Source organism: Hipposideros armiger, unplaced genomic scaffold, assembly GCF_001890085.2.
Source record: "Hipposideros armiger isolate ML-2016 unplaced genomic scaffold, ASM189008v1 scaffold_702, whole genome shotgun sequence".
NCBI lineage: Eukaryota > Metazoa > Chordata > Mammalia > Chiroptera > Hipposideridae > Hipposideros > Hipposideros armiger.
This window is the reverse complement of record NW_017732052.1, coordinates 219,713-234,872: the sequence shown is the minus strand read 5'-3', so window position 1 is coordinate 234,872 and position 15,160 is coordinate 219,713. Positions and strand designations below refer to the sequence as shown.

Sequence of the window (15,160 nt, the reverse complement as noted above, 5' to 3'; positions counted from 1 at the left end):
GGCTGCTCAGCTCGGGCTGACTCGAACCGCTGTTGCTCAGAGCTCAAACTCTTGAGCGAGCTCTTAACCAACTGAGCCACTCAGCCGGCCCGGAGATTACATACATTTTAATGCTTATTATTTGATTAACCCATCTGGTAGTCATATGGTTCATTAAAGAGAAACTACAGTGACTTCTTTACTTATAAAATATGTGATGTACCTAGAAAAGTGTCTTCATAAATGCAAGTGCACAATTGATGCAAAACCAGAGTTAAGAATGGATTGGAGATCTCAGGAGTTACTCTGCTTCTCTTGTTCAGGTGACTTCCTGCTTATGTTGGAGTTAAGCCCTTAAGCAATCAAGAAGCTATGTTGATTTTCCCCATAGAAGAAGAATACTAGTGAAAATATGGGTCAATTTTATTGCTAATATTTAAGATACATTGATTAAAAACACACAAAAAACTAATCTCAAACATTACAATAATTTTCTTGTAATTGGGACTGGTTACCAAGCTATTAATATCAACTTTGTTTCAAATCTATAAATATGATTTTATGTAGACTTAGATTTATTCAGATCCTCATGGAAATTAGAGGCCATACTTGTATTTTTTTAAATCTATTAATTACAACTTGTTTTCCAAACTCTGCCCACTCTAATTGTACAAAACACCACCAAAATTCAACATAGAGCTTTTGTATTCAAATTGATGGAATGCAAGAGTTCAAGTTTTGTCACTGACTGATAGACTTCTTTGCACAAAAAGCCTATTCTAGATAATTCTTGAAGCAAAATACCCATTTAGGACTTTCTTTTCCGGTTCTACTAACATCCCATTGTGTGATCTGGAGAAAAGCACTTTAGAGAACACTTCCTCATGCCTAAAAAGGCACTTATCTTCTAATAAAAGTCTACTGATAATAAAATAATCTACCTTTCCTTCTTAATAAGGGTCTAATAAGGATGTAATAAAGATCTTTGAAATGACTTTAAATGCACTGAAATCTTTAAAAGAATGGTAGAGGCCCTCAATCAAATGCAATTTAAAAGAATTGATTAGAGACCCTTAGCAGAATGTAAATCAGGCCCCTTTCCAAATGGAGTCAAAATTGTCCTTATTTATTGAGGGGGTAATAATCACCATCATTACTTATGACTGCAGGTGTTCATATTGATTGAATTTACAAAGTATCCCAGAAATTGCACAAGAAACAGTTTTAGCCTTTATATTCTAAATCTGCTCTGACCAATATGGTGGCCACTAGCCACATGTGGCTATTTAAATTTAAATAAATGGATTTTTTTTTAATTTAAATTGTATTTCCAGTGTAACACCAGACATATTTCCATTGCTCAACAGTCATATGTGGCTAGTGGATATCAAATTGGACAACACTGATATAATTACTCCCATCACCACAGAAAGCTCTATAGTAGAGCATTCATCTCAGCTTGGCATATATATGATACAAGAAGTATTATTCAAGTATACAATTTATGCAATAACATTTTTATATATTGTTTTCCATTTGTTTTGACAAGAGAATGTAGGTGATTTGTCAGAAAGTCAAAATGTTTCCGAAATCATTCAACTACCCTGTCATGAATCCACTAATTATTTTATCTCAAGCATAATAAGGTTTAACACAATACAGATACTAAATAAATATTTGTTGAATGAATAAATTCATAAACAGACAAGTGTTTCTTCTGTGTACAGAGTTTTTTGGAGCTCATTTTCTCACTATTGAGGGGTAACAAACACAATAAAATTATTTTCTCAACAAGGAATGATAATCTAAGCCAGAAGAAAATGATAACTTTAAGCAGGAAGTAAGATACTGTGCTAGATCAAATTCTAGATAATACAAGAGAACTTTTAAGATGAGGAAGTGCAATGTTGGTTAGAGTGAACAGGGAAGGTGTTTCTATGAAAAGAGAATTTATGGTGAATTCTCCAAACTAATAGATAAAAGAAAAGTGAAAAGCCAGTTAGATGAAAGGGCGGTATAAACCAAAGTCTTGAGTTAAGAGAAAGAATGATTTATTTTGAAGGGATAGATTATGGGAATTTTCTATTGAAACAAGGATGCCAGTTGATAGAAGTTCAATAAAGTATGATCAATTTACGTTTTCTCATATAAGCAATGATCCTTCTGAAAATTTTGTGATGAAACTGTGTTTTAGAATGATTGTTTTTCTTTGAAAAACTAAACAGATAATGCAGGCATTAATATGATGCCTGTTTGAACTTGTTTCCTAAAAATGACTAAAGATATGCAAGAACCGAGAACTGGTAGATCCCAAGAGACAAATCACAACTCTAATAGAAAAATACATGGAAAAGTTAATAGCTGTATAAGGAAACTGCCTTTTTTCCTGTGGAATGTGCATATTTTAATGTAAGTATAAGCCAGATGGCAGAAGTCTTTGTTCTAACAGAGCCTGATGATAGTTTGTATATTTAAAATATGTCACCATTACACACTCACTTATTTTCCTGCAGATAGCAGTAAAGGTCTGCTGCTGACAATTTCAAGTATAATCACTTATCTTCTGTAGAGAACCATTTTGATCTTTCTCTTCACACACCAGAGTATCAAATAAAACTAATGTCATCACGACACAGCATGGTTCTGTATAGTGAAGATAATGGAAGCTAGCTCCTAATAATTTTTATTCCATTAATTAATATAGGCAGCTAGAATTAAATGTCGCATATAAGAGCTATGAAAAATTTTTAACTAATTTACACTCATGTATTTAGAAAGATAGTCAGTGTCTCCATTGATAGCAATGTGTCATATAAAATAAAATAGTTTTGAGAAATATGGGACAGAGATTAATTTGGTAAGGACATCTTCAACTCGTCATCATCTCACCTCTTTCTTCCAAATAATATCTTCATTTTTCAAGTACAAAATTTTCTCTTTAATTTTTTATTGAAATGTGCATGTAAATTGAAACTTTCAAGTAGTAAAAAATAGAATATATGATGAAAAATAAATCTCCATTTAACTCAAATCTACCCAGTCTTCCCCCAAGAGATAACCACCATTACTGAAGTTATGTATCTTTCCAAAATGAGAAATAGAGGTTAGATATTAATATAGATATAGAGAAATATATAATATTATATACACTATTAGTAATGAGAGAACCATATTCCTATATGCACTGTTATTAAGGTAGAAGAGAATTCCAAGGTATAGATGGATATGTACCACTTTTCATTATTCAGACCTGTAGGTTGTTCTTAGCCATTTGCAAATGTAAACCACCGTTACAATGAATATCTTCTTACATATTGTTTTGTACATTTTAATTTGGTACACCTGTAGACTACTTTCTGAAAATACAATTGTTCAAAAGTTATATGCATTTTAAATTTTGGTAGCTATTTCTCATTGGTGCTCCAAAGAGGATTATTTATTATATAATTCTAGCAGAAGAATATTAGAATGTATTTAGAAGATATTTCATGAGGCAAGGAAGAAAAATGTCTATTTTATGCATATTTTTCTCTCATGCCCCTGAGAACATATTTCTAAGCCTGTAAATAACTAATTAATTCTATAAGCAAATAAATACTCTTGGTGAAATTCATTAGTTTAGCTGGCCATTTTGGATTTCACAAATATCACTGAATGATATATATTTGATTGTTGAAATCCCAAATGAATCAGACTGATTAAAAACATGTTATATAGTTATTTAATTTAGAAATTGCATAAAGAAACAATCATAAATGATGACTCATGGTTTACCCTCCAAGAGAAACTTTTCCCCTTTTAGAGATATGTGGTGTATAATTTCAATTTCAAAGACATTAAAAATAAAAGTTAGTTCTGAAAAATTAATATTCAATAAATACAGTTGTATAAATTTCTTAGCTATTACTATTACAAAAGTAATCTAATAGAGCTAATTTTAGAGGAATCTGGAAACTAACACTAGAATTCTATAATCTTACCTCACCAGTTAGGCTAACAAAAAGAAATACAAGGTCTACTGGCTTTAGATTTCAATGATGTTGACTAGTTCTTATGAAATCTAAAAATTATTACCAAAGAATTCCTTAATTATAATCTCCGTTTGGTTGCTTCATGAGGGACTATAATTGTTGACTAAGCATTTTAATATTCTAAAGAAACCACATAGTGATATACAAATATAATATGATGAGATATTTTAAGAAATGCATTTAATATAAGAATTCCTCCAAAGAGTTTATAAAACACTAAAACAATAATTTCAGATAATAACAAAGATGAATTCACATATTTCAATTTCAAATGACAAATATGCTAATTGTGGTTTGAATTTACATTTTAATATGCAAGTATCAAATTAAGTCCATAATTTGCACTAATTATTGCCAAATATATCACCATATATTAAATATATTTATGATGATACTACATCATGAGCTAATTACAATGTGCATAAATATATTCACAAACATTTGGACAAAGAGTCTCAGCTTTTCACATCCAACTCAAATAATGTTTAATTTAGTATTAATGATTTTAATTGTGGAGAGATCTATTTGATCAATCACTTCATTTTCTAGTTTCCAAATGTGTTTATGTAATCATGTGCATTCATTTGAGTTCTGTGTGAAGGCAAGTAGATATATCACATGACTGTATATTGTTTAGTATGGACTGAAACACAGATGTGTTTGTTCTTGCGGATAAAGCCTTGGCTCCATTTTGATCACTGATACATGAATCACATATTTCATTTCTAGGCAATAGCCAACAGTCAAAGACAGTAGTAGTCTACAGACTAATAAAATAGGCTTTTCCTTATTTCTATGATGTTTTCCCTCCCAAGTTCTTCTGTGGTCTCTTCATTTCACAGTATTTTCTCAAAATTCACTTTCCTGCAGAGCAGCTTACAGAGACACCTAGTGGAAAATCATAATGGTGGTTTCCCAGGCCATTCTTAATATTGAGTTAATAGTAGAAAGTTGTCGTCATTTATTTATTTGAACCACAAGAGGTAAACTGGAATATTTTTAGTGTCAGCGTTTCTGACAAAGCTATAACTTAAATTAATTGCAAATATGTTTAATACTTCTTAGCTTAACAAAATTTATTTTAATCAGGATAATATTTAAAATAAAAATAACACAAAACCATAAACTGAACTAAAATTTGATGTTGGTTGCAATTGTAAAGATATAGGAAAGTAATAAAATAATGAAATAAAGTAGCTATATTCAGCTATTTTGATAAGTCCAGTAATTGATTAAGCCAAGTTATACCCTTTCATAACCTCTATCAACATTGAAAATTGTGTCTGTGATAGAACTTAATATCTACACAACAAAAGTTTCTAAGTGTAATTAATATGTGATTTTAAAATTATGATCATTTAACACTGTCATTTTGAAAATATACAAGCTATTTTATACATTAAAAAATAAATTTTCTAAAATATTGAAATCATTTTAGAAGATGATGACTAAATAAAACATACAGTAACAATGTTTTTGTGGGTGCAGTTTAAATTGTGTATTTATACAATGTACATGTAGCAAGTGGTTATCATTCCTAGGCCAAATGTTTCTAAATTTAACAGAAAATTCTATCATAAGATTTTATTTTCATTATCTGATATTGCACATTACTTCCTTTGTCCCTCTCCTACATGCCCAAATTTAAACAAAATAAACAAAATTGTTTCCAAAGTATGTATGACTTAAGAAAAAAAATTGCTAAACAGATTCAGAGGAAATTTCAAGAAATAATGTAAAACCTCAGGAGGCTGCAATATTCACTACCTCTAGAAAAACTTCTAATTCAACATATATAGAAGACATGGGAAGATGTTATTTTAATCCTATATTTAAACAGGATATTGTAATCACAATACTATCCCAAATATTACTAAGAAAGAGACAATATCAATCATGTTTAAGATGATTCCAAAATATAGTATATAATTAATTCCAAAATAAAATGGATAAAAAATATTTAAGTGGCAAAACTATCCGGTTATCAAAGAAACAGGTACATTTGCACTCAGCCTTCATTGGGACACTCATTATGATCAACTTTTTTCCTATACCTGGGATGGAGTGCAGGTCTAATATTACAAACACTGAAAATAAGCCTCATGAATGTAAAGACCCCCTTTAGGGGAGGGCAGTGTCTGGTTTCATGGAAAGAGACAGGAATACTTACTGTAGAGATGACTCTAGTGGAGTTTAGCAGGTGACTCTTCAAGAAACTTGCTTTCTATCGATATTGCATGTATTTAGGGGTTTCCAGCTTTTTAGTACACACCAAATATATTCAGAAATATTCTCTCTGAAAATCGTTCACGTTCCTTTGTATCGCCCTGACATATCTATAAAACGTAATTCTTAAACAAACAAACAAAAAATAGCGCCCTTGTTTGCAGCCAGGACGAACCACTCCCTCTTGCAGGGTCCTTTACAGTAAGTACACGAGACAGCAGCAGGGGCTGTATTATTCTAAATAGGAGGAAGGCAGGCGATCAGCACAAGGCTGCAATCAATCTGTCCCTGACCAGCAACAAGCCTGGCACCGTCGGGGTTATTTCCACTCCTCCCTTTTTCAATCCAAGGATCGCACAGTCCCACGTTCGTGTTACGCACATGGTCCAAGACTCCTCTGTCCCCCGCGAATGTGACATCCAAGGGGGGCTCCGGTCGTGCCGCCTGAGCCCAGCCAGGGAAGCCTTCGCCCTCGGCTGCCATCTATCGGCCGCCGAGCGCCCGCTTCGCCCCGGGCCCATCATGTCTGCTGCAGCTTGGCTCGCACCAGCGGCGCGACAATAAACAAGTGCACTGGACTGGGCCCTGCACCCGCGCCGGAGCGGATGTTTCAGAGACCCCTGCGATGCTAACCGCGTCGCTGCCTTCTCAGAGCCCGGGAGGGAAGACGCGACTTTCTCTGAGTTTTTTTAGTCTCCCTGCTGCCGGGACACGCCACAGGCATAGGACGACGCTGTTTCTGCCCCCCTCCCCCAAGACCCCCCAAATGATGTCGGAGATAGAGACTTCCGAATAATGACGATCGTGCGCCGCATCTAGGGAAGGGCTAGAGAAAAAAAAACCTGCAAACACCGGGAGCGATGAAACCGCCAAGAGGATGCGGGAGCCGTACAAATACTAATTAGGGGCCGCCGCGGCGGCAGCAGCGGGCTGTGCGCGGGGACAGCGGCGGCGGGATCCCAGCGCGGGGGTCGCCGCTGCGCAGGGGGCGGAGGACTGTGCAGGAACCGCAGCCGCCGCGGGAGCAGCCGAAGAGCCGGTAGCACCTTCGCTCGCCCCCTCACTACCATGTACAGTGTGCGCTGCAAGAAGAAGGCGGGCGATGCATGCACACCCCCGCGCCCCGCTCCCTCTGGCTCGTCCCCGGGCGTGCGCCACTGACCAGGGGGGAATGTGGTGAAGACGGCGAGGAGGAGAGCCGAGGGGGGAGGGGAGGGCCGGCCGGCGCGAACCCAGGCCGGAGGGTGAGAGGAACCGGAGGCGGCTGGAGGGGGCGGCGGCCGCTGCTGGCTTGGAGAAAGTTGCCCCCTATGCAGATGGCAACTGTAAGTACCCGCTGGGGCGGGCGGGTGTGCGGTGAAGGATGCCTGGGACCCTGCGATCGCGCGGTGGCGCGGGTGGGAGCGAGTGTGCGAGTGAGCGTGAGTGTGAGCGAGTGCGAGCGCTCGCCTGGGCTGACCGGCACGTTGGCGGAGCCGGCGATGCCCGGCAGCCTTCTCCGCGTCCCCCTCCTCCAACAGCTCTCTCCCCGCCCCGCCCGGCTCCTGCTCACAGCCCCTACCGCGAGGCTCCTCTACAGGGGGTCCTCCGCCGCCCCTTCCCCCTCCCTCCTGAGCCCGCTGCTCGCGATCGCCCCCTGTTCCCCCCCCAACCCGGGTGCCCGCTCCGACTACTGCGGAGAGCGCCGGGGAGAGCCGTTTGGGGAGCCCCGGAACCCGCGGTCGCCACGGCGGCGGCGGCCGCGGGCAGGCGGCGTCCCGGCGCCTTTCCTCCAGCGGCTCGGACCGCACTGCTCGCCACCTCCTCGCCCTACTTGGGCTTCAGAAACCCAGAGCACACCCCAAAGAGGTCTTTTTGTAAGGGTGGCTACGATGAGTGGGCCCTAGAGATGTGAGACGGGGTAAGTCGGCCGTTTACTTTGCAAAAGAGGCTCCAGTGTCTGTGCCTGTGCGTGTGGCAGCGGGGTGGCTTTCTTTCCCTTCTCCTCCCTCCCCTTCCCTTCGGGGCGGGGTGGGGGAGGGGAGCCTCGCGTCCTGGTACTCCGGGTGCTTCTGCCTGGGCCGCCGTGGGAGCAGCTGTGCGGGGAGCCGCGGGTCCGGCCTGGGTCCTGGGCTCCAGCCCGCGCTGCCCCAAGCTGCTTAATGTGGATGTGCAGGGCGATGGTCCAAGGTCTAAATTCTGTGGGGGGAAACCAATACAGTTCCCCCACCCGCCAAAAAAAATAAATCTTATCGTCTGAGAATATGCAGCGCACCCGCGAATTTACATCGGGGGTGCGTTTCCAAGTCAGAATGTCAGCCTTCTTCGGCTCAGTCAACTTTATTTTCTCAAATTTCGGGTTCCTTTGATGGCAAGGAGGAGAAAGGGAGTCGGTTGAGAGGAGCTCTGCGACCCAGGCTAACCAGAACTGAATTAAAGTTGTAAACGCTCGAGTTTAATACCGGCTGGACACAATTTGCAATGGGCTGTCAGAGGGGTGGGAGGTGAGTGGGGGGCGGGGAAGCACAGGGAGGGAGGGGGAGGGGACCCAACCTCGGCTGAATGGAAGTGCAGATTTGATCTAGCGGAGAACCGAAATTTCAAGGTAAACATTTTGCTTTCATGGAGGGTGTTTTTGACGCTTTTGTGCCGAAAGGTGTTTGCAGTTGCGTTGGAAGATCGAGGATACTTGCGAGATTTATACACTGCGATTCCGATTCGCCTTGACACGTCTGGGTGGCCACACGTGAATGATTAGCAGGCACACTTGCACATGTGCGTGCGAGTACCGGGGCTCTTAATAACGCGGGCTGGATTCGGCTCTGGGATCAAGATCGCGGTCTCTAGGCTTGAACCCTTGACTCAGAAACGTCTTGGCTTTAGTTTGGGCTGAGATTGGACATCAAACTTTGGTGGTGGTGAGGCTAAGGCAACGTTGACCAGATAAAAGGCATCGGTTCCCCGAACCCAGCATTTCTGCCAAATATTCCCTCCCTCCTCCCCCCAATCAAAGCAACACACACTCACACACTCGCACCATTTATGTCCTTTTCTTTATGAGTGCTGCTGTCGACCCGAAGTAGGAAGTCGAAGGAAGCCTTTAAGGAGACAAAAAGAAAGCAAGAAAGAGAGGAGGAGGGGGACGGAGTCAGATTGATTCCTTGGGGAAATGAAATTCGGATATTAAAGCACTGACCTATGTCACTTGCTGCTCTTTCTCCCTTCCACCTTTCTATTTTGCCTCTAATCAACCCAAGTGTCCTTTCCCCAAAGGAAAAAAAAAGGGGGGTGGGGGTGGGGGTTCATACTCTGAGCACATACCTCCCATGTCGCTGGCCAGGCCCTGGTAGTGTGGGGTCTCCCTCTGCTTGAGAGTAGGGGGGTGGGGGTGGGGGGGTAGGGGAATAAAGCATTGACAATTAAACGTAATAAGCAACTCCAAAGATGGGGCTGCCGGCACGGCGGTAGTTCAGCTCAAATCTGGCTAATTCAATAAGGTTACTTTTGTATACCATAGCCAACAGACGTGTAGCCCTTGGTAAGGGAGGCTTTGACGCTGATCTTTGGTTTACTTTAAGCTGATTCCGGGTAAGCAGTTGGAACGTCCTTTTTAAACTCCAGGTATTGGAAGGTGTTCCGGGGTTGCGGATGCCTTCGCAGAGTTCTTTGTAATCCATCGTGCACAACTATTTCAGTGGCTTAAAGATGTGGTTTGGTAGCGTCGCTGACATGATCAATGAGGAAAAGTGGACGCAGGGCGCTCTCTGGGAAGCACTGCTAAGTGGTACCGTGCATGCAATTAGGACGCCGATGTGCTTAATAGCGGTAGTGAAGTCCACCATCAAAGCGAACACGCTCTCCTTTTTCTCCACTCAAAGCTCCTGAAGACAATTGGTGATTTAAAAGCTTCTTCTGGGTCCTTTTGATGCATTATCTTACATCCTTTTTTGCCTCTGAAAAGTATTCTTGAGGTTCTCACCTTGGCATTTGGAACGATGGTTTAAAATAGCCCAAGTATTGTGGCTCCTTCCTTTTCTGAGAAAATGGGAGACCTTCATGGTGAATTGTTATATGAAGAGATTCTGAAAGAAAGGCAGAGGGGCTTGGTATAGGTGAGGTGGGGAGCCTTGTAAAATGGTGTTTCTTTTCTCTTAAATTAGAACCATGAAACTGAACTGACAGCCATTTTATGTATATTTATGGGTTGGTTTTGAAAAGGGGGGAGCAGGAAGAACACTAAAATGGGACTTTATCTAACCTGCCCTTATCTTGTAAAGAGCGGCATTTCCTGTTGTACTCATTAGGAAATGAAATCAACCTTTTAATCAAAATGAATATCAGATTTTAATAAAGTCTGGAGAATGTCGATGTTCCACGGGGGTGGGGTGGGGGGGAGATGTCATTCATAGACCCTCCTTCTGGATTTCAGAGACATAGTATTAGGAGAAATAAAGACTTCCTGACTGATCCCTTAAATTTTTGTCATATTCTGTTGTTTCCTTTTTCCCTTTCTCCCTTGCAGGAGGTAAAATGCACACTTGCTGCCCCCCAGTAACTTTGGAACAGGACCTTCACAGAAAAATGCATAGCTGGATACTGCAGACTCTAGCGTTTGCTCTTACATCTCTCGTCCTTTCGTGTGCAGAAACCATCGATTATTATGGGGAAATCTGTGACAATGCATGTCCTTGTGAGGAAAAGGACGGCATTTTAACTGTGAGCTGTGAAAACCGAGGGATCATCAGCCTCTCTGAAATCAGCCCTCCCCGTTTCCCAGTGTACCACCTCTTGTTGTCTGGAAACCTTTTGAACCGCCTCTATCCCAATGAGTTTGTCAATTACACTGGGGCTTCAATTTTGCATTTGGGTAGCAACGTTATCCAGGACATTGAGACGGGAGCTTTCCATGGGCTGCGGGGTTTAAGGAGATTGCATTTGAACAATAATAAACTGGAACTTCTGCGTGATGATATATTCCTTGGCTTGGAGAACCTGGAGTACCTACAGGTCGATTATAATTACATTAGTGTCATTGAACCCAATGCTTTTGGGAAACTGCATTTGTTGCAGGTGCTTATCCTCAATGACAATCTCTTGTCCAGTTTACCCAACAACCTTTTCCGTTTTGTGCCCTTAACGCACTTGGACCTGAGGGGGAACCGGCTGAAACTTCTGCCCTATGTGGGCCTGTTGCAGCACATGGATAAAGTTGTGGAGTTACAGCTAGAGGAAAACCCCTGGAATTGCTCCTGTGAGCTGATCTCTCTGAAGGATTGGTTGGACAGCATCTCCTACTCGGCCCTGGTGGGGGATGTGGTTTGTGAGACCCCCTTCCGCTTACATGGCCGGGACTTGGACGAGGTGTCCAAGCAGGAACTTTGCCCAAGGAAACTTATTTCAGACTATGAAATGAGGCCGCAGACGCCTTTGAGCACCACGGGGTATTTACACACCACCCCGGCCTCAGTAAATTCCGTGGCCACTTCTTCCTCTGCTGTTTACAAACCCCCCTTGAAGCCCCCTAAAGGGACCCGCCAACCCAACAAGCCCAGAGTGCGCCCCACCTCTAGGCAGCCCACTAAGGACTTGAGCTACAGCAACTATGGCCCCAGCATCGCCTACCAGACCAAATCTCCGGTGCCTTTGGAGTGCCCCACCGAGTGCTCTTGCAACCTGCAGATCTCAGATCTAGGCCTCAACGTCAACTGCCAGGAGCGCAAGATCGAGAGCATTGCAGAGCTGCAGCCTAAACCCTACAACCCCAAGAAAATGTATCTGACTGAGAACTACATCGCGGTGGTGCGCAGGAGCGACTTCCTGGAGGCCACGGGGCTGGACCTTCTACATCTGGGTAACAACCGCATCTCCATGATCCAGGACCACGCCTTTGGGGATCTCACCAACCTGAGGCGCCTCTACCTAAATGGCAACAGGATTGAGAGGCTGAGCCCAGAATTGTTCTATGGCCTGCAGAGCCTGCAGTATCTCTTCCTCCAGTATAATCTCATTCGAGAGATTCAGTCTGGGACTTTTGATCCTGTCCCAAACCTCCAGCTGCTATTCCTGAATAACAACCTCCTGCAGACCATGCCCTCGGGCGTCTTCTCAGGCCTGACCCTCCTCAGGCTCAACCTGAGGAGTAACCACTTCACCTCCTTGCCGGTGAGTGGAGTTCTGGACCAGCTGAAGTCACTCATCCAAATCGACCTGCATGACAACCCTTGGGATTGTACCTGCGATGTGGTGGGCATGAAGCTGTGGGTGGAGCAGCTCAAAGTGGGTGTTTTGGTGGACGAGGTCATCTGCAAGGCGCCCAAGAAGTTTGCTGAGACAGATATGCGCTCCATTAAGTCGGAGCTACTGTGCCCAGATTACTCAGACGTAGTGGTTTCCACGCCCACGCCCTCCTCCATCCAGGTGCCGGAGAAAACGAGCGCGGTGACGCCCGCGGTGCGGTTGAACAGCACTGGGACCCCCGCAGGCTTGGGCGCGGGCGGAGGGGCGTCGTCTGTGCCCTTGTCCGTGTTGATCCTCAGCCTGTTGCTGGTTTTCATCATGTCGGTCTTCGTGGCCGCCGGGCTCTTCGTGCTGGTTATGAAGCGCAGAAAGAAGAACCAGAGCGACCACACCAGCACCAACAATTCCGACGTGAGCTCCTTCAACATGCAGTACAGCGTGTACAGCGGCGGCGGCGGCGCGGGCGGCCACCCGCACGCGCACGTGCACCACCGCGGGCCCGCGCTGCCCAAGGTGAAGACGCCCGCCGGCCACGTGTATGAGTACATCCCCCATCCACTGGGCCACATGTGCAAAAACCCCATCTACCGCTCCCGAGAGGGCAACTCCGTGGAGGATTACAAAGACCTGCACGAGCTCAAGGTCACCTACAGCGGCAACCACCACCTGCAGCAGCAGCCGCCGCCGCCGCCGCCGCCGCAGCCCCAGCAGCAGCCCCCGCCCCAGCTTCAGCTGCAGCCGGGGGAGGAGGAGAGGCGGGAAAGCCACCACTTGCGGAGTCCTGCCTACAGCGTCAGCACCATCGAGCCCCGGGAGGACCTGCTGTCGCCGGTGCAGGACGCCGACCGCTTTTACAGGGGCATTTTAGAGCCAGACAAACACTGCTCCACCACCCCCGCCGGCAACAGCCTCCCGGAATATCCTAAATTCCCGTGCAGCCCTGCTGCTTACACTTTCTCCCCCAACTATGACCTGAGACGCCCCCATCAGTATTTGCACCCGGGGGCGGGGGACAGCAGGCTGCGGGAACCGGTGCTTTACAGCCCCCCCAGTGCTGTCTTTGTAGAACCCAACCGGAACGAATATCTGGAGTTAAAAGCAAAACTAAACGTTGAGCCGGACTACCTCGAAGTGCTGGAAAAACAGACCACATTTAGCCAGTTCTAAAAGCAAAGAAGCTCCTTTGGAGCTTTTGCATTTAAAACAAACAAGCAAGCAGATAACACACGGTGAACACGTTTGATTAATTGTGTTGTTTCAACGTTCAGAGTGAAGTGCCTTGGCACGAGATTCTCAGCTTCAGCGGAAGATACTGAAAGGGTGTGCAATTTCCTTTTAATTTTACACGTGGGGAAACATTTGTGTAGACTGGGCACATCACCTTTTCTTGCGTGTAGGGGAGAGAGGAGAAGGGCTTTTTGAAAGGTAATTGGCTGCGCGGGTGACTTGTTAAAGGTCGCAGTCATTTTTGTAGTGGTTGGAAGTGCTAAGAATGGTGGAAGATGGATAGATTCTACTCTTCCTCTTTTGCTCCCTTCCCCCCTCCCCTTCTCCCCCTTTAAGCCATGGGTGGGTATAAATGGCTTTTGTGGAGAGATTAGCACACCCCAACTTCAATAGAAAGTTAATTCTCTTACTTTCCCCCTTCCTCCTCCCCCCTTCCTGTCTGTCTCCTGGCCTCCCTCCTCTCTCATTCCTTTACTTTGTTTTTAAGGGATGTATTTGTATGCATTCTGGACATTTGAATTAAACACAAAAGTATTGTGATCACAGAAAGGATCACCATAGATGTGGACAAATCATTAAAATTACAGAGCTATATGATCCATAATTGATTAGTCAAAATAACTTATTGATGAAATATACAAATATTTTATTGTAGCACCTATTTTTATATGCACATTTAGCATTTCTCTTTCAGTCACTATTTAGCCTATGATTTTCACAGAGGTGTCGCACTATATTAAGAGCTGCATTTCCAAAACTGAAGTGATATCAGGAAAGAATTTTAAATCATTAAAAATATGGAGAACTTAATGGCAAGGTTTTAAAGCCAATGCAACCCACCCAATTGGATCTGTAATTTAAACACAAAACAAAACTGTATTCCAATGTATCAAAGAAAAAAAATTAGGGCAATTAATTGGGCCATTCGAATGAGAATCGTGTGCAAGTTTCTGGTTTTATTAGAGAAGATTTAAAAATATTTTTATTAGTCAACCAAAATGATGTATTGATTTGACTACTATTGTAGCCGATTTTTGATTGTTTAACCAAACCCAGTTGCATTTGTACAGATCCACGTGTACTAGCACCTCAGAAGACCAAATGATGGACTGTACAAATCTCTATACAATGTCTTTATCCCTCTGGGCAGCAAGCAATGATGATAACCACAAACAGGATTTCTGTAAGATGGGGCTACTGTTGTTACAGTCTTATATGTATCCCAGCACATGTAATTTTTTAAATAGTTTCTGAATAAACACTTGATAACTATGTCAAATGAGGGATTGAAGTAATGATTACTTAAGGCGCAAAAGAATTAGCTTTGTGTGATTGACTGAGTCTCCATCATTAACAATGTAGGACATAGTAGGTAACATTCCTAATAGAAAAATGTTCCTCCTAATTATAAAAAAAGAATATATATATGTATATATATATACATATATATGTGTATATATATATATATATATGTATATATA

General features: G+C 43.1%; 1 protein-coding gene across 4 annotated transcripts; it reads left to right on the top strand.

Moving 5' to 3' along the window:
- The first annotated feature begins 5,769 nt into the window (after positions 1-5,769).
- On the top strand, positions 5,770-14,958 carry SLITRK5 (SLIT and NTRK like family member 5). Of its 4 annotated transcripts, none has more exons than XM_019627022.1 (2): positions 5,770-7,561; positions 10,738-14,958. In XM_019627022.1, exon 2 carries the CDS (start codon positions 10,746-10,748, stop codon positions 13,617-13,619), a length of 2,874 nt encoding a protein of 957 aa, XP_019482567.1. In that variant the 5' UTR covers positions 5,770-7,561; positions 10,738-10,745; the 3' UTR covers positions 13,620-14,958. The 4 variants fall into 4 exon arrangements, with proteins under 4 accessions (XP_019482567.1, XP_019482568.1, XP_019482570.1 ...); XM_019627023.1 differs by lacking the exon at positions 5,770-7,561 and adding an exon at positions 7,939-8,136; XM_019627025.1 differs by lacking the exon at positions 5,770-7,561 and adding an exon at positions 8,702-8,719.
- Positions 14,959-15,160: the final 202 nt, after the last annotated feature.